This window comes from Cebus imitator, unplaced genomic scaffold (assembly GCF_001604975.1).
Source record: "Cebus imitator isolate Cc_AM_T3 unplaced genomic scaffold, Cebus_imitator-1.0 Scaffold8, whole genome shotgun sequence".
Lineage (NCBI taxonomy): Eukaryota > Metazoa > Chordata > Mammalia > Primates > Cebidae > Cebus > Cebus imitator.
The window spans coordinates 4,515,219-4,540,872 of NW_016107323.1; the positions used below are offsets into that span (position 1 = coordinate 4,515,219).

The window sequence follows — 25,654 nt, forward strand, 5'->3', positions numbered from 1 at the left end:
CACCATCATCATCACTGTCACCCCCACCACCATCAGCACCATCATCATCACTGTCACCCCCACCACCATCATAGTAACCACCACCGTCATCATAATCACCACCATCCCACCACCATCACATAACCATCAACAGCATCATCACCACCACCATTAATATCATCATCTATGTCTGCTGCACAGAACCTGACACTAAGAAGGTTTTCAGCAATATTCTGTTGGGTGATGGATGACGGGGCATTTCTCTCAATCATTCTCCGTCATGGGAGGGACAGCTTTTCAGTATCGGAAAATCGATGTTCTTATTCTCTAAATCTCCAGAGGAGCCCTTTTCTGCCCAATTTCTTCCCCTGAGACGATGAGCACATCCTTCCTTCTACTGTAAGTGACTCATTCCCACTTCAACTCTCTGAGCTCAGTGGGGAGAAGTGAGTTTCCCTCCTCCACCTGCCAGGGCATGGAGCCTGACCTTGCTGTGTAAGCCCCTCTCCTCTTTGTCCATGTCAGGAGAGCCTTGAGTCTAGGTACATCCTGGAAGCAGAAGACAGCCTCAGAACAAAGCAGAAATGGAAGGAGGCCTGGCACCTGGGGTGGAGGGCAGCGCTGGCCCACAAAGTCATGTCTTCAGTGGGCTGAGAGGGAGGAATGCCAAGAGCATTTCTGAAAATAAAATGCCAGAGAAGATGATTCAGATGTGGAGGGGAGTTACAAGGAAGAGAGTTAGGAGAAATGGCATTCTTTGGTCATCTCCTTATTTCTGCATTAAACTCTAGAATTTACCCAGAAGGGAAAAAAAGGCAAAGGCTGAGGAAGGTGACTTGACTGAAAACAGATCCCGAGTTTTAAAGTGAAATTAGATGTCTGGACTTCTAGGAAGATAAGTGATGCTTATTTCAAAATGACACCATCAGGCCCCCCCGCACCGCGAGGGGCCTCGTGAAGCTCAGTCTCATTTCAGAGCATATTCATTTCCTCTGGCTGCTGCTAGAACTCATCACTGCAAACTTAGGGTCCTAAGACAACAGAAATTTATTCTTTTACAATGCTGGAGGTCAGAAGTCTAAAATGGGTCTCATGGAGCTAAAATTAGAATCCATTTCCATGCCTTTTCCGGCTTCTAGAGGCCATCCATATTCCTTGGCTCATGGACCCATCATCTTTAAAGCCAGCAATGGTCAGTGAGGTCTTTCTCTCATTGCATCATTCTGACACTGAATCCCCCACCTCCCTCTTCAAGGTTTAAAGGACCCTTGTGATTACATTGGGCTCACCTGGAAAACCCAGGATACTCTCTCTATCCCAATGTCAGATGATTAGCAGACTTTATTTTTTTTCAAGTTAAATGAAAAATAGATTTATTTATATAAATTACTTTTTAATTTTAAGGGGGAAAAATACCTTAACAATGGGAAAACCTGGCAGACACTACCATGATATTGACGAGCAGTCTTAATTCCATCCACTACCTTGGCCCCTTCTTGCCATGTAACATAGCATATTCACAGGTTCTAGGGACTAGGACATTGGACATCTTTGGGGACCATTATAATGCTGACCATGCCATGTTAGGAGCATAGCTGTATCTGATTCTTTCAAAATTGGTACATCATTTCTGAAAGTGGCTGAAAGTAGTCATCATCCAGAAATTGAGTTAAACCAAGTCAGTGTGACCTCAGGAGAGTTACTTAGCCTCGCTGGGTCTTTTTCTCAACTCTGCGATAAAAGAGTTTAGCTGCGAACTCTTGGAAGGAGGAACCATTGCCCTCTCATGCCCAGGTCCTGGCATATAGTAGGCACTCAGGAAATGTTAGTGGCTGACTCAGGGGAGCTGGATTTAGCATTGTCCAAGGCTTCCCAGCATTCAAGGCCTGTGATTTCATGACTTACTGGTTCTAAATAACACAGTGTAAACTTTCAAAATGGTTAATCACATCTGCGAAGAAATGACCCTAGGCAAAAAGTGTGTCATTTTTCTCGATGGCACAGTGCTGTGTGCTATAAGCCATTTGATTATACACACAGAGAGACGCACAGAGAGGGCGCACAGAGAGGGAGGCTCGCTGTGTGTGTGTGTGTGTGTGTGTGTGTGTGTGTGCGCGCGCACGCGCACGTGTGCCTGTGTGCAAACTTCCGATTGCAAAAATTCTCACCTAACCAGCAACTGGAGCTCCCTGAACAAAGGATCTCTAATAAATTAACTCAAAATTTGCCCTGTTTATTCGTCTGTTTTCACACTGCTATAAAGAACTACCTGAGACTGGGTAATTTATTAAAAGAATGGTTTAGTTGACTCACAGTTCTGCATGGCTGGGGAGGCCTCAGGAAACATAATTGCAATCACAGTGGAAGGTGAAGGAGAAGCAAGAGCCTTTTTCACATGGTGGCAAGAGGGGGCAGGGGGACTGCCAAACAATTTTGTTTATTTTTTGAGATAGAATCTCACTCTGTCACCCAGGCTGGAGTGCCATGGCACCATCTTGGCTCACTACAACCTCTGCCTTCCAGGTTCAAGCTGTTCTCCTGCCTTAGCTCCCAGGTAGCTGGGACTACAGGCACACACCACCACACCCAGCTAATTTTTGTATTTTTAGTAGAGACCAGGTTTTGCCATGTTGGCCAGGCTGGTCTCAAACTCCTGTCCTCTAGTGATCCACCCACCTTTTCCTCCCAAAGTGCTGGGATTACAGACATGAGCCACTGTGTCTGCCTGCCAAACACTTTTAAACCATCAGATTTCATGAGAATTTACTCACTATAATGAGAACAGCATGGGGGAAACAGCCATGGGGGAAATCACCTCCCACCAGGTCCCTCCCCTGACATGTGGCAATTACAATTTGAGATGAGGTTTGGATGGCGACACGGAGCCAAACCGTCTCACAAGGACTGTTTGTTGCGCAGTCTGCTGCTGCTGAGGCCTGGCTTCTCTGCTGAGGGTTGCCACGGATGAGGAAAGAGCCTGTGCCCACTCCCCAGGACTGGGGTGGCGAGCACCCTGCTGCCCCTTCCCTGGCCCCCCATGCCTTCTTCATTGTCTGGACGGTGCTTCCCGTGCATACCCCCAGGCTGCCTTCATCTGCTTTCAACCATCTAATCTCAAAGGTGCTTCCAGGCAACCAAAACAGGCTGCCGTCCTCACTCTCTCCTGAGCGGTCTCTCCATTAGCTATGGCTGCTGGTCATTATGAACGCAGCGCCTCACTTGGGATACAAAGTCTGTTCAAGCCCTAGCTGCCATGTGTATCAGCAGTGTGACCTCGGACAAGTCACTAAAGGCTCTGAGCTGGTCACCTCCCACTCTTCATCCCTGCCTTCTACTGGAATCGCATCTTTGCCCTGCTCAGGCCACTACTGCGTGGATCAGGGGTCCTCCATCCCGGCTGCTCGTGAGAATACACCTTTTTGAAAAAGCACCCAAGACTGATTTTCCTGCAGGCAACAAGCAGACTCCACTCTGAGAAGCTGGGCTCCCGCCTGGCCTGGCTACCGGCTTTTGCCGCTCAGAGGACTGCAGCCCAGCCTTTGTTAACTCTGTGCCCAGATTATTTCTCTTGCCTCTGTGAGAGCCTTTAAGTGCCTCTTCATCAATCTTAGAATAAAATCTAGACTTTTCAACTTGCCTTATAAGCCCTTTCCTGACTTGGCCCCTGCCTTTCTCTGCAGCACAAACTCTGAAGTAAAACAGACTAGGTTCTAGTCCCAGCTCTACCTATTGCCAGCTGTGTGACCTTGGGAAAGTAACCTAACCTCTCTGTGTCTCAGTTTCACCATCTGTAAAATGATAACAAATAATAGCAATAACAATAATAATAACAGGAACTGCAGAGAAATGTTGTAAGGATTAGAATAGTTAATGCATGTAAAGCATTAACATTGATACTGCTTGGCTCGTAGTAAGTGCCATATAAAGTCTTAACTCTGGTTTTCATTGGTATTATCATTATCTTGCTGCAACCCTGGATGGATCTGGACACTCCATAAGGCACCTACTGTAGGAGAAGAGGTAGGGATCCCAGCCATTGAGGCAGCTTGTCGGTGGAAGTGTACCTTGAAGAACAGGTAGAGATGCTGCCAGTAAAAAAACCAGGGGGAGAATGGCTGGGCACGGTGACTCACGTTTATAATTCCAGCACTTTAGGAGGCCAAGGCGAGCAGATTGCTTGAGGCAGGAGTTCAAGACCTTCCTGGCCAATACTGCATTTCTACAAAAAAAATACAAAAATTAGCCTGGCGTGGTGGCGTGCGCCTGTAGTCTCAGCTACTTGGGGAGCTAAAGCAAGAGAATCACTTGAACCCGGGAGGCAGACATTGTAGTGAACTGAGATCTCGCCACTGCACTCCAGCCAGAGTGACAGAGTGAGACTCCGTCTCAAAAACAAAGAAAAGGGCTGGACACAGTGACTCATGCCTATAATCCCAGCACTTTTGGGGGCCGAGGCAGGAGGATCACGAGGTCTAGACCGGCCTGACCAATATGGTAAAACCCCGTCTCTATTAAAAATACAAAAAAATTGGCTGGGCGTTATGGCACATGCCTGTAATCCTAGCTACTCAGGAGGCTGAGGCAGGAGAACCACTTGAACCCGGGAGGTGGAGGTTGCAGTGAGCCAAGATCTCTCCCCTGCACTCCAGCCTGGGTGATAGAAGGATGCTCTGTCAAAAAAAAAAAAAAGAGAGAGAAAGAGAAAGAAAACCTGTTCATGTGTGAGTTTGCCTGTTGTGGAAAAAAACAGTCCAGGCACATGTCTGGGATCAAATGAGATAGAGCTTCCATAGCTGGGAAACACCATGGCGCCCTGAGTCATTTGGTTTTACCTTGTGATTTTTCTAGTCTGTACTGCGAATGTGATGTGCTGTGGCCGGGCTTGGTGAGGGGCAGAAACTGTGATTTGAGTCAATGCAGAGGTTCTCAACCTGGATGTACATTGGAATTACCGTGGAGATCATTGAAAAAATACCACTGATGTCCCCAGAGATTCTTGTTTAATTGGTCTGGGGTGGGACTGGGCATTGGTACTCTCTCTCTTTTTTTTTTTTTTTTTTTTTTTTTTTTTTTTTATGATGGAGTCTCGCTCTGTCACCCAGGCTGGAGTACAGTGGCAGGACGTCAGTTCACTGCAACTTCTGCCTCCTGGGTTCAAGAGATTCTTGTGCCTCAGCCTCCTGAGCAGCTGGGATTACAGGTATGTGCCACCACGCCTGGCTAATTTTTGTGGGTTTTTTAAGTAGAGACGGGGTTTCACCATGTTGGCCAGGCTGGTCTCGAACTCCTGACCTTAAAGTGATCTGCCCACCTCGGCCTCCCAAAGTGCTAGGATTATAGGTGTGAGCCACCGTGCCCAGACAGCCTTGGCATTTTTTTTAAACTCTCGAGCATGGTGGCTTACTCCTGTAATCCCAGCACTTTGGGAGGCTGAGGTGGGTGGATCACCTGAGTTCAGGAGTTTGAGACTAGCCTGGCCAACATGAAGAAACCTTGTCTGTACTAAAAATACAAAATATTAGCTGGGTGTAATGGGAAGCGCCTGTAATGACAGCTACTCGGGATGCTGAAGCAGGAGAATCGCTTGAACCCAGAAGGTGGAGGTTGCAGTGAGCTGAGATCCCTCCATTGCACTCCAGCCTGGACAACAAGAGTGAAACTGTATTTCAAAAAAAAAAGAAAAGAAAAAACTCCTCACACTATTCTCACGCATTCTTAATGGGATTTGAGGCAATATACCACCACCAGGGTGAAAGTTGTTTCTTAAGACTCCCCCCCAAAATGTGGGTATTGGAATGGTTTGTGACCCTCAAAAGGGCCACAATACATAAACATATATACAGTATATTCACAATATTAAAATTTCATGAGGTGGAATGTTTTAAATCAGGGTTCACGAACCCCAGCCCACGGCTGGTACGGGTCTGTGGCCTGTTGGGAACTGAGCCACACAGGAGGAGGTAGGCAGCCAGTGAGCGAGCATTACAGCCTGAGCCTTGCCTCTGTCGCATCAGCGGCAGCATTAGATTCCCACAGGCGCACGAACCCCACTGTGCACTGTGCTCATGAGGGATCCAGCTTGCATGATCCTTATGAGACTCTGACGCCTGAGGATTCGAGGGGGAGCAGTTTCATCCGAAAACCATCCCCGGCCCCACAACCCACCTGTCAGGAGAAAAATTTTCTTCCACAAAACCGGTCCCTGGTGCTAAAAAGGTTGGGGACTGCTGCTTTAAAATAGAGAGTCTTGATAGAAAATTTGAAGTGCAATAAGGCCAATGGATCAGGAGACAATTACCATTGAGAAGAGAGTTTGTTACTTACAGTTCCCAAGAGGAAGGGACACGACAGGCCTTGTAGGGTAACATAGGAAAGCACAGGCTTGGTCAGGGGGCAGAAGGAAACCGTGGGCAAGAGCCTTTAATATAGCTTCCGAGGGAAGGAACGGGTGAGGCAGAGAATGCAGGTTTAGGATTAGCTACTTAGGATAATTTCAGCAGGCTCTGAGGCATAGGGACTGTCCCTAGTTGTCTGGTGCCTGGCCCTGGAGAGATTAGGGCAGGTTGCTAGTGGCCCAAAGTATGACACCCCCACAGAGGAGGTGGCTGGAATGTGGGCTCTGGACGGGTTGGTTTGCATTTGAAAAGTTTGCTTGCTGACAGGTCGTTTACTATCCCTGGGAATTGGCTAACTCTGGGTGGGGCCAATCCTGGGGACTGCCCTCCAGGGTCAGCAAGGCCCCAGATGTCAAAGCACCAGAATACAGACAATAAAAGGAATGGTCAAGGCCAGGTAAGGTGGCTCACACCTGTAATCCCAGCACTTTGGGAGGCCGAGGTGGGAGGATCCTTTGAGTCCAGGAGTTTGAGACCAGCCTGGACAGCATGATGAGACCCCATCTCTACAAAAAATCAAACATTAGACAGGTGTGGTGGTGCACGCCTGCAGTCTCAGCTACTCAGGAGGCTGAGGTGGGAGGTTCACTTGAGCCCAGGAGGTCGAGGCTGCAGTGAGCCGTGATTGCCCCACTGCACTCCAGCCTGGGCGACAGAGCAAGACTCTATCTCAAAAAAAAAAAAAAAAGAAGGAAATGAAAAAGAGACATGGTTAATACAGCGGAGTGGTGGTGGAGGGGTAGGGAAGAAAATGTCCGAAAAGGCTTCTTGAGGTGGAAGGGGAGATAATAAAAAGTTGAGAAATATTGAGTTATATCTGGGCTACTTTCACATAGTCCTTGATGCAAGTCCCAGAACAGGTGCTAGGAGAAAGCCTGTCCCCAGAAGCATACCTATTTTCCTCCTTGGCTGGGGTAGGACCTGGTTTCCCCAGCAAGGGCTTCGTGCTCCCTTCCCCAAGGGCCCATGGCCTTGGGAACCTGCAGTAACTTTAAACAGCAATGACAAAGGAGAATTTAGCATCCTCCTGTGGTTTATTTTACTCTGTAATCAGCTCCTGAATTTGGCCTAATGGGATCCTAATGTTTTTAAAAGCCAATTTAGTAATCTTTGTATTTTCAATGGATTGTGAAAGGTCTATTAGTTCCTTATATCTGCATGCACATGCATGGCTGCAAATGGCAGATTTATGCTTTTATGTGCCATTAACATCTACACTATGTTAACAGCAGCATTTAGTCAGCTCTCAAACTTGGCCTAATCTCCTCTATGCCCGTAAACACACACACACACACACACACACACACACACACACACACACCCCACACCATACCACACCCCTCTCTGTCATTGCATATGGTCAGCCACAGGGTATTTCAACTTATTAAACATTCTAGTGAACAGTTCCCACTCTATCATATCAAATAAATAATAAGTCTATAGTCACTAGGCTGTTTAATTAAAGATAATCAGTGTTTGAAGACTTAGAAAACAATTAAACATACTTAACACGAAGCCTTGGTTGAACATGATTTAATCTTTCCTTTCTTGGGTGACTCAGGATCTTCCAGGCCCTAGGGACTTTCATTATGAATATAAATGATCCTGGTACTCTGCAGACGTTCCATTGGAAAGGGATATTCAGTTGGAAGCCTGCCAGGTAACTCCAGCTTCCACTATAGAGGGTATCCTTGCTATTGCCCGGAAGTGCTTTCGAGACATCCGTGCGACGAGACAAACGTGAATGCTTGTCTTTGGCATAAAACGCCTCTGACAGCTGGTGTGAAGTCTCTCCATTTTCTTCAGCCCCGTTTGATTTCTATACCAGGGAGAAATCCTCAGTGGGGTGCTCATCGGGTATTAACACCTTTCTTTGACACTATTTTTTTTTTTAACCAAGAACTCTACCCAGGACTCATTCATTAATTCAGCTTGTGTTTATTAAACAAGTCTCAGTGAGACACAGAAGTGGAGAGCTGGTCACAGGAAGAGGTGCAGCTAAATTCACTTCAGGGAACATAATGTATACTCAATAGTGAATCCAAAGTTTTCTTAAATGTGTATATACCTCCTAGCCACCCCTAACTGCCCATCACCTTCCTCTTCCCTTTCTAGTGTGACTACCTTCACCATTTGAACCATATTCAGATGCTTAATGAATCAGAATTAAAATTAATCTGGGAAATAAATGGCTAAAAAAGTAGCCTCAAAATATCTTTCAAAAAGGAGAGGTAATGAATTAGGACCAGTCCTACCTAATTTTAAAGCATTTACGAAACTACAATAATTAAGCAGTGTGGTTCTGACACCGAAAAGAACTAGATCAGTGAGATAACCTAGGAGGAACTGCTGTGTTCTCAGCTGTATCTGGAGATAAAGCACGTGATGAAGTGGGATTATTTTAAATCAGTGAGGAAAAGGTGGATTATTCAGCAAATATTGGATCAACTGGTTAGTTACTTGGGGAAAACAAAAACAAAAACTGGATCCCTACCTCATGCCAGACAGATCAAAGTTTTTTTTTTTTTTAATTGGGGGTTTGTTGTACAGATTATTTTATCATCCAGATGTTAAGCCTCATATTCATTAGTTATTTTTCCTAATCCTCTCCTTCCTCCCACCGTCCTCTCTCCAGTAGGCTCCAATGTGTGTCGCTCCCCTCTATGTGTCCATGTGTTCTCATTATTTAGCTTCCACTTATAAGTGAGAAAATGTAGTATTTAATTTTCTGTTTCCATGTTAGTTTGTTAAGTATAAAGGCCTCCAGCTCCATCTATGTTCCTGCAAAGGACATGACCTCATTCTTTTTCATGGCTGCATAGTATTCCATGGAGCATTCTGTACCACATGATCTTTATCTAATCTACCACTGATGGGCATTTAGGTTAATTCCATGTCTTTGCTATTGTGAATAGTGCTGCAGTGAACACATGCATGCGTGTGTTTTTATAATAGAATGATTTATATTCCTTTGGGTATATACCTGGTAGTGGGATTGCTGGATTGAATGGTATTTCTGTTTTTAGGTCTTTTTGAAATCACCACACTGTCTTCCACAATGATTGAACTAATTTACATTCCTACCAATAGTGTATATGCATTCTGCAACCCAAAGTTTTAATATTAAAAATGTAAATAAAATTGCCAGAAGAAATCAGGGTTAAATTTTTAATACTCTTGAATAGGGGGAGGGCTTTCTGAATGTAAACCCCAACTCAGAACCCATAAAGAGAAAGACTGATAACTTTGCCTGCATTGAACAAAAATACTTCTACTAGAAAAAAACTGTAAGCACACTCAAAAGGCAGATGGAAAACTGGGAAAATATGTGTGCATGACACATGTCAGGCAAAGGGATTATTTCCTTAATATAGAAAGGACTTTCACAAACCAATAAGAATTTGATATTTCTGTAGAAAACTAGGCAAATGATACACAAAAGCCATGCACAAAGGAAACAGATGTTAATAACCATGAAAAAATGATCTTTCTTACAGTTACATGAAATCAAATTAGATACCATTGTGTGGTGTTTTTCTCATACCTTTATCCCTTGTAGAACCTGCACATTGTTTGTACTTGATAAATATTTGCTGAGTGAGTGAATGAATTCATCCATGAGAATACATAGAAAGTTCTGGAATCTTACACAAGAAACTAATAATAAGGGTTACCTCTGGCGAGGGGGATTAGGTGCAAGAGGAGGAAAAGAGGTTGCTTTCAGTGTATTGTTTTATCCCTTTCTTATTATTGAAGTTTTAAAAATAGGCATGGATAACTTTGTGATTCATATTTTGAAAATAGCTTACATTTTTAAAATGAATATTTAAGATGGCAGTGAAGAGAGAGTGTAAAGAGGCCAACTTCTGATGCACCACATTATCTTAACATGTTGATAGGGAAGCAGACGGTCAGTCTGGGATGGAGGCGCTCGTGAGAGTGCTGAGGAGTGAGGAGAATACAGCCAGGTGTCCTGCTCACCCATAGCTAAGGGACCGGTTGATCTCTAGAGGCACCGACAGAGATAAGGAAAAAACAGGTGGGTATTGAAGTCCAGGGAAGCAGGAGAAGTCAAGTTAGAGATGTCTGCCAAGCCAGAAAAGATGCACAGGCAGCATTCTGAGTCTAGGAGGTCTGAGAGGCCAAGAATGATATGGGGTGATGTGCTGGTCTGGGTCTGCTGGCAGCCTGAGCAGAGAATGCCATTCTCTGCCTCTGTCATCTCTCCCATTGACTCCCTCCCTCTGATGGTTATTCTGGCCAGAACATCAGCAATGAATCCTGACCTCAAAGAGGTACCAGAATTGGTTCCCAAGGGATTCAGCTGCCTCCTCCCAATGATAAACAAGCCCCTCAGCAAAGCACATGAGTCCCTCAGTGCTTCCCTCCATGATCTGGTCCCCGCCCACCTCATGGGGATTTCCTTCAACCCAGCGCGCCAGCCATGGCCAACTTCTTGCAATCCCCACAAGCCACCATGAGTTTTCTTGGTTCTTGCCTCTGTGCCTTGGCTTTTGCTGCTCCTGCCAGTTTGGGCTTCCCTCTGCCCTCCTCTTTCCCACCCCTCAGCCAGGTCACCTAATGACCATCAGCTCATCTTTCAAGCATCCTAGATCAGCTCATCAATGAAGGCTTTCCTGACATACCACCCAGCTGGAATATCCAATTTCTGTTTGTGCCATCAGTGTAGCATGGATGGACTTTTCTTAGAGTACCTGTAACACTCATAAACATGTGTACCTATTCCACTATATTGAGAGTTTCTTAAATGCAGGGTCTATGTCTTAATTTTTATTATAGTCCTAATCTGGCACATTATATTGAGTAGATTGGCAGATGGGTAGAAAGATGGTTGGATGGATGGATAGATGGATAGGTAGGTGAGTAGGTGAGTAAGTGGATGGATGAATGGATGGATGGATGGGTGGGTGGGCGGGTGGGTAGGCAGATGGATGGTGGGTGGATGGATGGATGGATGGATGAATTTGGATTGCAAGTATGCGTGACCATCTTGACGTAGAACAAGGTAGACAATGTCCAGAAAGGTGCCTCATTATTTTACCCTGGTTTATGGCCATGATGTTAATTAAAATCTTAAAGGTCATTTCTTCACTCAGAAAACTCCAGCACACAATTTTCCTGTTAGTTACACTCCAGGGCTGAGTTTTATCACACCACATGATGTTGTGCACATGAGCGTCACTACTGTGTAGGGGACAAGGGAAATGCTTTTCAGAGAACTTTCAAAGGCCACAGCCCATGCTTCTCAGTGCCAGTTGAGCTCCAAAATCTGACCACCTGTGACATTTCCACAGCTACCCAAGACCTAGCTGGAGGTCTGAAATACCATTCCATGCCTGGTAGTTCTAAAATGGTGCCCTGGATCTTTTAGGAGGAGTTGGGGACTGAAGCAGGTGTTCACAAATCCTTTCAGATCCCAGGAGCTCCCTGATACAGAGATGAGGAAACAGGAAGAATGAGTCTCTTTCCTCTTAAGCTCCTATGAGGCAGACGTCACTCAGGGCTCTGTGGGAAAGTTGTAATGATAATGCAAGAAAAGGCTGACCTGTGGGAGAGGAGGGATGCCAAAAAAGGAACCAACAATCTTGTTTGGATAACATTGAAAGGGAAGGTTCTTAGGCCATCTGAAGCCAAACCACCGAAAGAAATAAGATGTAGAAACAAAGATGGAGAATTTTCAGACTTGAGTTCCAGAACGGAGCTTGAAGTACATGTGGAGATTAAGGTGGTGACCTTCTGAAAAGAACATGAAGATATTTGTGGATCATTTATTAATTCAACCATGAACACTGAGTACCACAAGGAACAGGATGTGTTCCTGCCCTCACAGGCTTCATTCAGGCTGGCTAGGGAGACAGAACTCCTACCCACTAGTGCACTATGAGAGAAACAGCAGTTCACAGCAGTAATGGGGTCCCACTGTGCAGCACAGCAGGGTGACCCCAAGTCAGCCTGGGAGCTGCAGGGACACTTCCCAAAGGAGCTCATCATTGGGGCTGGGACCTGCCAATGCAGATGCTTTTCCGAATTGGAGTGGAGCATGCCTCTCGCAGAGGAACGGTTTCAACAAACCAAGCCTGAATCTGTTTCCCACTGACAAGTCCCTTAAAAGGGGTTTCCAAGCTGGTGTACAAACATTTTTTCTTAATCTGATAATTTCCTGTCTTGTTTCTTAATAAATTTAACGTAAACGAAAGCCTCCTGGCACTGCCTGTGTTATTGGATTCCTAAATCTTTAGTTTCAGAGACCTTCACTTAGATTATTAGCAAGCATTTATCGACCCCTTTCTCTGTGCCAGGTTGTCTCTATCTATTATCTCATTACAGCCTCCCAGCCATGCTAGGGGGCAGACAGATGAATGGAAATTAAGCTCCAAGAGAGAAGCTCCTTTGTTTTCTCTGTAAAGTGTTTGATACTTTACAGACGCTCAGAGAGGCCTAGTCAAGAGCCTTGGCCACACAGCTGGTAGCTGGCAAGGTAGAAATCTGAACCTGGCCAGGTCCGTCTGATGCCTGTTCAAGGGCTGGTGCACTGCTGCACCCCAGCTGCTTCCTTCCCCTTTGTTAAAGCTGAGATCTGGTGCCAGGACCCTCCCCTCTACATTTCTGGGGGTTGCTTAACAGAAGACCAAGTCTAGCTTGTCAGGCAGGACTTAGCAGAGTAGCTCTCCTCCTGCGGCCAGAGACAGACAAGGCAGCACCAAGCTTGTGTCCAGAGTACCAAGGCTTACATGATCAGCCCCTCCCCAGCACAGCCTTATACAGTCACCTGCTGCTTCTAGCCTTCCCCAGGGCTACACCACACACGGGGAAATAAACCTTTGCTTTCTCACACTCCAGTGCTGGAGATAGACAACACATTGACAAATAATACATAATATAGTATAACATAGTGTTAGGTGCCATAAAGAAGAAATAAAATAGAGTGAGGGGATGGGAGAGTGATGGATGGTGTTATCTTTTAGTGAAGTAGTTGGAAAGGTTTCTCTGATGGCTGAGCACAGTGGCTCACACCTGTAATCCCAGCACTTTGGGAGGCCAATGAGGGCAGATCACTAGAGCTCAGGAGTTTGAGACCAGCCTGGCCAAGGTGGCAAAACTGTCTCTACAAAAAATACAAAAATTAGCTGGATGTGGTAGTGTGCACCTGTCGTCCCAGCTACTAGAAAGGCTGAGGTTAGAGGATGGCTTGAGCCTGGGAGATGGAGTTTGCAGTGAGCCGACGTCAGGCCACTGCATGCCAGCCTGGGCGATGGAGCCAGATCTTGTCTCAAAAAAAAAAGATTAAAAAGAAAAGAAAAGTCTTTCTGAGGAGGTGATATTTGAGCAGAGAGAGCCCTAGCTGAGGAAGGAGCAGGCTGTGCATCTACCTAAGAAAAGAGAGTTCAGGAAAAGAACAGAGCGAGTGCAATGGCCCTGAGATGGAAATGTGTTTGCTATGCCCGAGAAACCCCCAGGAGAGTCATTTTATCACCTTTGCCATCCCTGCCTTTCTAGGCACTAGGAAGATTCTTCCCTAGGCCAGGCCCAAAAGAAATTGGCAGTTGGGAATTACCTGGAACTACTAGATTCTATGTAGCAACATGGGGAAAAGCGAAAAGCATTTTAAGACACTAAGTTAACTCTCAGTTTCGTAACTGATAAGTACCAGTTAGATATTGCGCATATGCAGCATAACAAACTACCTCCAAACTCAGTGGCTTAAAGCATCAACCATGTTGTATGTACTCTGGGTCAGCTGGGCGGGTCTTTGATCTTGGCCAGGCTCACCCATGAGTCTGTGGTCAGTTACAGGTTGAATAGGCAGCTCTGCTCATCTTGGCTGAACTCTTGCATTTTTAGGAGTTGCCTGACTGTCTGTTGATCTAGGAGAGCCTTGGCTCTTCTCCGCGTGCCGTTCTCATCCAGCAGGCTAGCCTGGCTTCTTCACTCGGTGGTGACAGGGTTCTAAGAGAGAGGAAGCAGGCAAGATCTTTTGAAGTCTACACTTGGAACTGGTACCCTATCATTTCCATCATATTTTAGTGGCCAAAGCAAGTCACAGGCTGGCCAAGATTTAATGGATGGGAAAATAGACACTTGATGGAAGGAACTTCAAAATCATGTTGCATGCATATAGGCAGGGGTGAAAAATGGATACAATTTTGGCAGTCAGTCTGCCCAGATAAGGAATCAGACTGGAAAGCATAACACTGCTTAATTCTGGAGCAAGCGACTATGACTTCTGGCCCCCAGGTTTTAGTGGGGAGCCCAGAATATATACCTATTCTGATGGAAGCCCCAGCAGCAAAGCTTTTTTAAACTCTGGTCAGCTTAGAGGTTTTAAGGATGTCCATTAAATTCAAGAGGACTTTGAGGGCTCTGAAGACTGGTAATTACCCTGGGTCAAGCCCAGAGGTTTTCACTTAATAACTAACTACTGGTAAAGAAAATCTAACTCCATACGTGATAAATCTACATGGTTCTGTTCACCCACCAGCCGTGATCCCCTAAATCCTCCCGAAAATGACTGCAAAATATATGGTAACCCTAGGAAGCTAAAGAAACAGAGCTAATGAGTTCTTTCACTGTTTGTGCTTAATTCATTATCTCCAACAGATTTTGAGGCAGCTTATAAAAATAGTGCAACATTGTACCATAGATAACAAAAGACAAAAATATTAAAAATGTGTTTTCTTATTTACACATGGGTTGCAAATTTGACTATAAGCTTCCTAGTAGGAACTGCAAAGTAGGAAACACATCTACACTATGTATCTGTAGACTTTGTCTTTTGTCCCATGAGGCCAAATTGTAAAGGTTTTCCATTTGAAGTTAATGGTATTTCAGTACACACAAAGTTTGTATACTTGCCTGTCAGTTCCTAGGCAATAATGCCAAGGAAACCATCTCACACATGATTATACTGGGAGCTCCAGGAGGGCAGGAATCCAGCTGTCTGTGTACAATCATGTTCCCTAGTTGTACCTGGCAGAGAGTAGGGCTTGAGTAGCTAAGTAGGGGTTGAGTAACCAAGAAGCAGTATGCTGAGTGGCTAAGAGATTGAGCCCTGGAATCAGAAGACTTGGTATTCAATTCCTAGCCCCATTTTTAAGATCTACATGACCTTAGACAAATTATTGAACATCTCCAAGTTCTATTGCATTCCCTATAAAGTAGAGATAATAATGGTAAATATTTTATAACACTTCCTCTATACCAGGTACTTTTCCAAATGTTTTATACATATTAACTTTTTTAATCCTCCTACAACTCTGTGAGGTAGGTACTATTAATATTGCCATTTTACAGATAGAAAAACCAAGGCACAGAATGATTATATTCACTTGCCTAAAGCTACACAAGTAGTAAGTAAGGCAGTCAGGGTTCCAACCCAGGCAATGTGAACCCAGGGCCTTTGCTCTTAACTGTTACCTTATACTGTCTCCTAATAAATGTTGGATTTCCTACCACATAGTGTGGCTGTGAGGATTAAAATACATCTGAGTTTAAAGATGTAAAATGCTAAACACAGTGCCCAGCCCATAGTTTGTACTCCGTAAAGGCTGGCTGTTCTCCCCCTTCATCACCACCACCATCATTGCCACTGAAGGTTGGATAGATGAAAGCTGGTGGTTCTCTTACTGGTCTTCTCTTTGTAGATAACTAGCATCTGATATGGTTTGACTCTATGTCTCCACCCAAATCTCACCTTTAATTGTACTCCCCATAACTCCCACATGTCAAGGGTGGGAGCAGGTAGAGGTAATTGTATCATGGGGGCAGTTTTCCCCACGCTGTTCCCCTGATAGTGAATGAGTCCTCACGAGATCTGATGGTTTTATAAATGCCTGGCATTTCCCCTGCTTGCACTCACTCCATCCTGCTGCCCTGTGAAGAAGGTGCCTGCTTCTCCTTTGCCTTCTGCTGTGATTGTAAGTTTCCTGAGGCCTCCCCAGCCATGCAGAACTGTGAGTCAATTAAACCACTTTCCTTTATAAATTACCCAGTCTTGGGTATTTCTTCATAGCAGTGTGAGAATGGACTAATACAGCATCCCTGTACCCTGGATTCAATAATAAAACATAGACACAGAGCAAAGTCCAGAGGAGAGTGAAAGGATGTCAGGGCACCATATTTGCAAAGGGGCCATCCTACGTAGATCTAGAAAGGTAGGCACATTGGGAGGCAGCAGTGCATTCCAGTGGCCTCTGTCAGAGACACAGTGCCAAACATGCTTAGCCCCGGGTTCTGCCCAGAGCAGCAGCTCTCATGTTTTTTGTTCACCGTGGCCTTGCCAAACGGTTGACTGTCTCCAGTCACACGAGATTTTGGGAAGATGATCTGCAAGGCCATTTGAATCCAGACATTAAATAAACAGAACTGCACATTTGTGGGAACAGGGTATTTAACAGGCACTTTCCATAGGCCAGAGGCTTTAAGTATGTTATGTTGTTTCATCACTGCAACAAACCTATGAAGTAGATAGTTTAACCCCTCTTCACTGATGCAGAAGCTGGCTGGAGAGTGGGAAGTTCTTTGTCCAAGTTGCACAGAGGGCAGCTGTCAGATGGGATCTCGGCTCCGGCAGTGCTGGTGTCTTACCCGCCTCACTCTACCCCAACTCACTGCCAGGCCAGTCCCGGAGCAGAGAAACCTTAAATAAATGGGAATGTGGACAATCAAAGGCATTGGTTTGCCCTTTTTTAGGACCCATAAACCCTTTGGAGAATTTGAATGAACTCCCCCCTTAGACAAATGCACAACACATTCAAAGTAACAAAATTTCAGGGAGTCCATGACCCCTTCAGCCCACTATGAATCCTGGCTTACGTTCACTCGCTCTCCAGGGAAATTATTTCCTTTAGATCCACTCAAACTTATATTTGAATCTCAGTTCCCTCTGTTTCTAAATTAGGGTCTTCATCGCCAGGCCGTGGCTGTCCTTGGCTCCAATAATGGAAATTCATAAGTAGTCCAAAACTCAGGCCTGCATCTGACACTAAAACATGATGCTAGGACCTTCTCCCTGACCAAGCAGATTTTTACATACACAAAAAAATAAATAACTCCAGTCTACATGTATACCCCATATAGGGTCTTCAATGAGGAAAAAGAAAATTAAACCCTGGCATATAATCTTTGTGTAATAGATCAATTATAGAGTCCCCAAATCTCTGTAATCTAACTCTCAAAGCTTCTTTTAATAATTATATTTCTTTGAATAATTATATTTACATTTCATAACCCTCTAAAAGAAAAAGAAATAATTCCAAGGGAAATTGTTGATTCTTGTGATAAAGGACAAAGTAGTCTAAAGCTGGGTTAGTGCACATTAACTGAATTTCCTCTCAGTTAGCACATGTTGAGAACCTACTGTTTGCTTAGCACGTGCAGAAGACTTTGATACACATGATCTCATTTCACTCATACCTCACTCCCATCCCCAGAAGTCCAATGAGGAAAACAAGGTCATTATTATTGCTGCCATTTCACAGAAGAGGAAACTAAGGTCCAGAGAGCTTCTGTGACCCGCCTTAAGTCAAACACAGTGAGGAGTGGCAGAGCCAGGATTGAAGTTCTGAGTTTCAGTCTCCAAGTCACACTTGCTCAGGCCTCAACCAATATGTGAGGCAACATTTGAAAACCCAGATCTGGGTTGTTGACTTGCTGCACATAATGCCAATACCAAGAAAGAAATGCTGTTGAGAGCATGTGAGTCATCTGTACTATTAATCAGACAACCTTCTCCCCAACATTCAGGACCCAGATTTCAAGTCTTTTTTGCTGTGAAGCACCCCCCGACCATCATCCCCTTTCCCTAAGTAGAAGGTCTTATTACCCTGAAACTTGGGTCACATGATGGAGTGGGTCATGATCATCTGGTACTTTTTGCAGTGAGCTCTTTAAGGGGTAGTAAGTTCCTGAATTAGAGTCAGAGACACCAGGAGCATCAGACGAGGAATTGGCCCAAGACTCATTGCCGTGGCAACAGCTACTTGACTTAGCCTCTGACTTAATGTCTTGGCAGGTGGGCAAACCAGAGGGAGCAAGGATGACTCAGTGTGTTCCTGCCTGGGCTGAACAGGAGAATGACATGGCTGTCAAGGGAGAGGCAGGAGGCTGGGCTTGGATGGTGAGCATTGCTGGGAAGGCCTTGTCTTCACTGAAAGCTGAGAGTTTCTGAAGTACAGCAGTAGGTAGTGCCCAGGACATGGTGAATCCATGTCACATCCACAGTGTTTTCAAACTGTCTGTGTCAACCCATTGGTGGATCATGATGTTATTTTTGTTGCTGCAGTCAGCATTTTTTATTACTAAGATGGAAGAGAAGCGAAAGGAAAACAAATGAGAGTGCCTCACATGTAGTGAGGGTCAGTGTTATTTTCCATTAATTTTTAATGGAAAACATGAAGAGTGTGTGTGTGTGTGTGTGTGTGTGTGTGTGTGTGTACCTGCGTGCACTGGGCTGTGATATAAAACGTGTTCTTACTCTGAGTCAGTCAAAAATATTTGAAAAAAGCAAGATGGGATTACAGTCATAGAAAAAAAATTCCTTGACTAATTTCCTGATTATAGAAACATTAAAATCTAATGGTCATCTGTATCGTTCATCCATTATTCATTATTTTTTATTTTTTCGGAGACAGAGTCTCACTCTGTCACCCAGGCTGGAGTGCAATGGTGTGATCTCAGCTCACTGCAACCTCCACCTCCCGAGTTCAAGTGATTCATCTGCCTCAGCCTCCCGAGTAGCTGGGATTACAGGTGTCCACTACCACAGCTGGCAATTTTTTGTATTTTTAGTAGAAACAGGATTTCATCATGTTGGCCAGGCTGCTCTTGAACTCCTGACCTCAGATGATCCGCCTGCCTCGACCTCCCAATGTGCTGGGATTACAGGGTGTGAGCCACTGTACCCAGCCCCATTATTCATTATTCGTTATTTATTTATCCAAAAAGCCATCTGCCCTACAATGAGTTCCCTACCCCATTGTCTCACACTCTGTTAGATGTGAAGGTAAAACATTTAGGAGAAAGTAAGTAGCTCCATGTGGCTGGAACCACCAATCAGGCGGTGGGGACAAGAACAGGAGTGTGACAGGCCCACATTACAAAGGTGCCCATCTCCAAAGGAGGAGGCTTTGCTGAGATTGTGCAGTTCAGGCAAGTGGACTTCAGCTACTGGCTTTGGCATTCTCTCTCCCCTCAACTGCTAGTTGGTTTAAATTATTTAGCACTTGAATATTGACACTAGTTTGTTTCCAGATTATTTTGTCCATGCCAGTATCATCTCTTCAGCTATAAATGACTTGAATATGTCTTATTCTTTTGCATCTCCAAAATGCCCAGCAGGGTTGGAAACATAGCAGGTGCTCAATAAGTGCTTCCACTGTATTGACAAATACTCGTTCTTTAGATCTCTGATAAGACGTCCCTTCATTCCTAATGTTCTCCTACCATAGAGCATTTAACAAATGGTTTTGTGGTTATGTGTATAACAGTGTGTCTCCTTCACTTACACTGGGAACTCACTGAGCACCGGGATTGTGTGTGTTTTCTTCATCACTATATCCTCAGGCCCAAACACAGCACAATGTCTGCCTTGTCCCTTGTATTCTCAGTAGGATACTTGGTAGGTGTATCCATTAGTTTTCACCACAATAATGGTGAGTAACAAACATCCCCACTATCTCAGTGGCGTACCAAATAAGCACATGTCTTTACCGGCAGCTGGGGCAGCTCCAAGCTACAGGCCGGTTCTGGATCTTCTCTGTGTGTCTCTCATGCCAGTTAGCCAGGGCATGTTTTCCTTTCCATCTCCCACCTTCAGATCTCCAGCTTTGCAGACAGGGCATGTTTTTCTTTTTTCTTTTTTTTTTTTTATGACAGAGTCTTGCTCTGTCACCCAGGCTGGAGCGCAGTGGCATGATATCGGCTCATCACAACCTCTGCCTCCCGAGTAGCTGGGATTACAGGCACATGCCACCCACACCCAGCTAATTTTTATGTTTTTAGTAGAGATGGGATTTCATTATGCTGGACAGGCTGGTCTCAATCTCCCGACCGCAGGTGATCTGCCCTCCTTGGCCTCCCAAATTGTTGGGATTATAGGCATGAACCACCATGCCAGGCCTAGGGCATGTTTTTCTTATGACCAAGGCAGAGGCTCAAGAGAGTAGGTTCAATTTTACAAGCACTGTTCAGGCTTTTGACTCCATTATGTTTGTTAACATAGCTTTGACCAAAGTAAATCAAGCAGTCAAGCCCAAGCTCAAGAAGAAAGGAAATTCAATCGACCTAGAGAGGCGGGGGTAGAAAAGGAAAGAGTGAATATTTCGGAATCATCTACCCAAGTAAGCTCTTAGCGTCTTACTGAATGTTTATGGAATGGAAAGGAAGGGAAGAAAATAATTGGATTCTAGGGATTTCCCATGGGTATTCACCAGACAAGTTACAAAAGCCCATGGGGACTCTTCTGCCTCCTGACATGTAGCTCTGCAAAGAAAGCCAGAGCCTTGTCAAGCAGATAACAGCCTGACCAGAGCTGGATTTGTTGAGCAAACAAAGGGAGCCCTCAGAAGCAATTTTCGGCAGGGACTGTTCCCCCAGGCACTGAGCTACCTTTGTGGGGAGATCGAGGGGAGTGACCACCAGAGTCACAAGAAGTTGCAACTAGGAGTGGATAGCAACCCTCCCAGGCCCGAGGAGAGGATCCTGTTTTGTGTCCTTTGGAAGTGAGTGTTTCTAGACGAATGCCCACATGCTCGTTAAAATCCGTAGTCAGGACTTTGAGGAGACCTTTGCAAATAGCTGGACATCCATTTCTGAAAGGAATCCAGAGTGTTGCTTCCTACATCGGCTTTCTTTGCAGTACCAGCTCTGGCGTGGTTTGAGATTGTGTGAGATGTTGCATTCCTCCCTTGGTTAACTGAAAAATCACAGCCTGTTTTCCTTTCCTTCTCTCTCCTTTCCAACTGCAGGGGTGCTGTGCCTGCCAGACAGCCTGAATCTTCACAGAGACCCGCAGCGGTCAAACAAGCCGGGGGAACTGCCCATGTTCAGCCAGTCGGAGCTGAGGACCATCGAGCAGTCCTTGCTGGCCACGCGTGTGGGCAGCATCGCCGAACTGAGTAAGTAGATGTTGGTTCTCCAGCTCTCGTGCCTCAGGACATATCCTGTCTGTGCCCAAAGTCACACGCTGTCCTCAGGCCAACCCCTCAGGGCACTACTTTGTAATCAGCGGGGTGATACCTTTTATTGAGTGCCTGCTGTGTACACTAAACAGTGCCAGTGGCATGGGGAAGGTGACAGCTCTGAAGCCGGTACATTTCTTGATTCTGCCACAAATATTAAGTCAGGTTCCCAAGCTTTTCTGAGCCTCAGCTTCCTTTTCTATAAAATAGAGAAAATACCAATGCCTAACCAGAGTGCAGCGTGGTGATTCCATGAGCTCACCTCCATAACGGTGTCGACCTCAGTAACAAACAGAAAGAGATTCTCTAGGAGAAAATCATGTTTATCTGGGAATAGGCTTTGTAATTCAATTTGCATGCCAGAGTATATTCTCAGAAAGAAATACTACGTGCATATTCAGGGAGCTAAAGGAGGACAATGGTTTTTAAAGGAAAAATGAGGAGGAGGATTATAAAATTGTTTCTGAGATAATTATCCTTGGCTACAAGGATCAATGAATAACAAGGGTAGCACCAGTCCAAGGTTGGACTGGCAGTTGCTGGTCACGTCTTCATATAAGTTGTGTGTGTGCGTGCGTGTGTGTGTGTGTGTGTGTGTGTGTGTGTGTGTGTGTAAGGTTACCATGGCCTTTGTACAAGGCTGTGATTTTTGTGGAGGTTTTCTGTGATAGCTCTTGTTATCAGGCATTTGTATATGAGAATCTTCCCTTGATGGCCTTCCGTGGCTCTCTTCATCAGGGTTTTTAACAAATGATTCCATTTTGATTCTGACAGCTTTCATGAGAGGATTTGCCAAGGTGCCTGGCACACGGTAAATATTCTATAAATGCCTGGCCGCTGTTGAGCTCCACAGTGAGATCCACTTGAAGCATATGTCAGATCACGTCTCTCCTCTGTTCTCTGGTTCAGTGGTTCCTTATCTGACCCACAGGAAAAGCCTAAGTCCCCAATTGCTCCCACCCCGTCCCCTACACCCACCACCCCCAACATCTTCGTCCACCCTCTCTCTGGCCCCTGCTTCACACAGCCGACATACCATAGGACCTCTGCCCTTACTCTTCCCTCTCCCTGAACTGCCCTTCCTCCAGGTATCCCTCTGACTCACTGCCTCATTGCCTTCACATTTCACCCAAATGTTACCTTCTCAGTGAAGCTTTCCATGACCATTCTATTTAAAGTCATAATATTCTGAGGATCCTTGTCTTAGTCAACTTGCGCCACTATAATGAAGTGCCTTAGACAGCGTGGCTTAAAACACAGACATTTATTCCTTATGGTTCTGGGGACTTGGAAGTCCAAGATCAAGGCGCCGGACAATTCAGTTCCTGGTGAGGTTTCTCCTCCTGGCTTGCAGGTGGGTACCTTCTCCCTGTGTTCTCACAGGGTGGTGGGGTGGGGGAAGGTATTCCTCTTCTTAGAAGTCCCCTCTCCCCATCATGAGGACCCACCCTCATGGACTCTTCTTGCCCTAATCATTTGCCAAAGGCCCTATCTCCAAACGCTATCACATTGGGGCTCAGGGCTTCAACGTATGGATTTGGGGGGGACACAGACATTTGGACTGTGGCAACTCTTCTCCCTTCGTTGCTTTACTTTTGTCCCCAGAAGTTGCCATCCTAAGATATACTCTATTTTTTTTGTTGTTTTTAATAATAGGTTTATTGAGATACAATTTGTATACAATTTACCTTTGTAAAGCACACAACTCAGCAGTTTTTAGTATATTTGCCAGGGTATGCGACTATCACCATAATCAATTTTAGAACATTTTTATTACCACGACAAGAAACCCAGTACCCATCAGCAACTACTCCCGTCCCCTCCCACCCACAGTCTATATTTTATTAAGTGTCTCTCTCCCTGCTATGTAGAACATAGTAGAAACATTTTATGTGCTCACTGATGTAACCCCAGTACCAGGAATACTACTTGGCACATAGTAGGCCCTCAGGAAATATCAAGGAAGGAAGACAAAGAGAGATGGATTAGGGGAAGGGGCAAAGGAGAGAAGGAAGGAAGGAAGAAATGAAGGAAGGGAGGGAGGGAGGGCAGAAGGAAGAAAGGGAGGGAGGAAGGAAGGAAGGAAAGAAGGGAGGGAGGGAGGGAGGAAGGAAGGGAGGGAGGGAAGGAGAAAGGAAGGAAGGGAGGGAGGGAGGGAGGAAAGAAGGGAGGGAGGGAAGGATGAAGGAAGAAAGGGAGGGAAGTAGGGAAAGAAGGAGGGAGGGAAAAGAGGCAGAAAGATGCAGAGAAGGAAGGGATAATTAAGGTTAGGGTGTCCCAAGTTTACGTAATGATTTATCATGCTTATATAATTCAGGGCTTTGCTCTCTGAGTCTGACCAACCAGAGGAAAATAATCCTGTATTTACTTATGATCTTATTGATCATCAAACAATTTAGCTGAATATTAGTTCAACTATTACTAACAAATTAGCTGAATATTAGTTACTCATGGAATTGAAGCACTGATTACAGAAATGCTAGATTACGTTAAAGTGAGAGTTGGTATTGAAATTCCAGCAAATCCTGGCCTGTGAAAGGATTTAAGACCCAAAATGCAACTTGCACTTCTTCCTAGAGGAATTCTGTGGACACCCAGATAGGAACCCCCTATTAAGCATACGGCCTGCACCTCTGTGAAGGGAATCAGTAGCTGATCCAAGCCATAGGGGGCCCTTATGGTCACTCGAGAGCTACTTTCCTGGCATCTGAATTTGGAAGTTGCGCTTCCATTCCCTTCAAACCTCTGAAGTCACAAAATGCCTCCTGTCACAGGGCCTCCTAGCCACTGGTCAGTCCTGTGATTCTTCTGAAACGTTTGGGTGCCACAACCCCTTTGGCAATCTGCTGAAACCTGTGGACCCTGCCTCAGAATAATATTTTTAAATGCATAATGTGCAAAGGATTACAAAGGAAACTGATGACATTAAAATTCAATTATCAAAATATTTTTAATCTCAACTGTGGCATAGTAGTTCTTTGTTTTTTCTAATTAGCACATGACATAACAAGATCTAGCAGCAGGTCAGGTGACCCCGTGATTTGGGGGTAGTATGTGTGAATGCTATTTCGAGGTATCTGCAACAAGTGGAATGGGGTAAGGAAATACCTGCATCTTAATACGCACTCAGGGCATTCACAGGCAGAAGGTCCAAGCAGCATTCTTGGAGAGACATTGTCCTAAGAAGAACTGCCGTACATTTGGGACTTCACTATTTTCCAGGGCAGGCTCATGGCCCTAGAAATCTAGGACCTGGCTACCGAGTTGGGTCATAGCTTTGTGTGATAACCCCAGAAGAGGCCCTCACACCATGTGGCCCACATGCAGTGACCCTAGGGTCTCAAGCTTTGTCCTGGGATATCTCAAAGTCACCTCCCGGCCTCCAGCACCTGGACTGGGGCCCTGCATAATTCTGGCTCTCTCTTCGAAGAAAGGATTTGCTAAACAAATCGGCTCTTCACCTAAGAGGCAGCCTGCAGGAGCTGCTTGTGGCATAAATTGTTTTTAAGGACAATTTGTTCTGTAAATTAAATGCTGTCCTCATTGATGTTGACTTTTGCATATGAATTGTTGGCACACAAATGGGTGTTGCTAATTGCGAACGGGTTTTGTACATTCATTAAGCCAGCCCCATAGAATGTGTGCACAGAGAAGCACTTTGATAAGTCACGTCAGCGGCTGAGAGGAATAAAATGGCCTTTTTTTCTGATCTGACTGTAATTTAGACTGGCTTGCTCTGTGGTCTGAATCAATACAGCCTTGCTCTCTGTGTACATAGAGATGTTCTTCATATTCAAAGGTTGCCCTGCCAATGTGGACGGTAGAAACCACTGTTTTTCCAGCAAAGGTGAGATGGAGAGTTTGTCCTCAGTCATCCCTGCTCTTATTGAAACAGGGACAAGTCTGGCCAGGGTCAAGAGTGGAGCTCTATTTTAATAGCTAACAGCAATAATAACGGCAGCAGCTGATGTTTAATTAACTAGGGAAGGATGATGAGCGTTTTCAGGAATCACTTCGAATATGTTATTTTCCTCATTCGATGATACGGGAATGGAAGCAAGAAGAGGTTTAACAGTTTGTCCA

The 25,654-nt window shown here is 45.1% G+C and overlaps 1 protein-coding gene across 4 annotated transcripts in view; it reads left to right on the forward strand.

The window, feature by feature from the left end:
* BTBD11 (BTB domain containing 11) overlaps positions 1 to 25,654 on the forward strand; it is a 348,391-nt gene that overhangs the window by 185,524 nt on the left and 137,213 nt on the right. For all 4 annotated transcript variants that reach the window (XM_017541032.1, XM_017541028.2, XM_037743011.1 and 1 more), the window contains exon 2: positions 21,359 to 21,508. In XM_017541032.1, the coding sequence (XP_017396521.1) occupies positions 21,359 to 21,508 (150 nt within the window). The remainder of the gene's footprint in view (positions 1 to 21,358; positions 21,509 to 25,654) is intronic.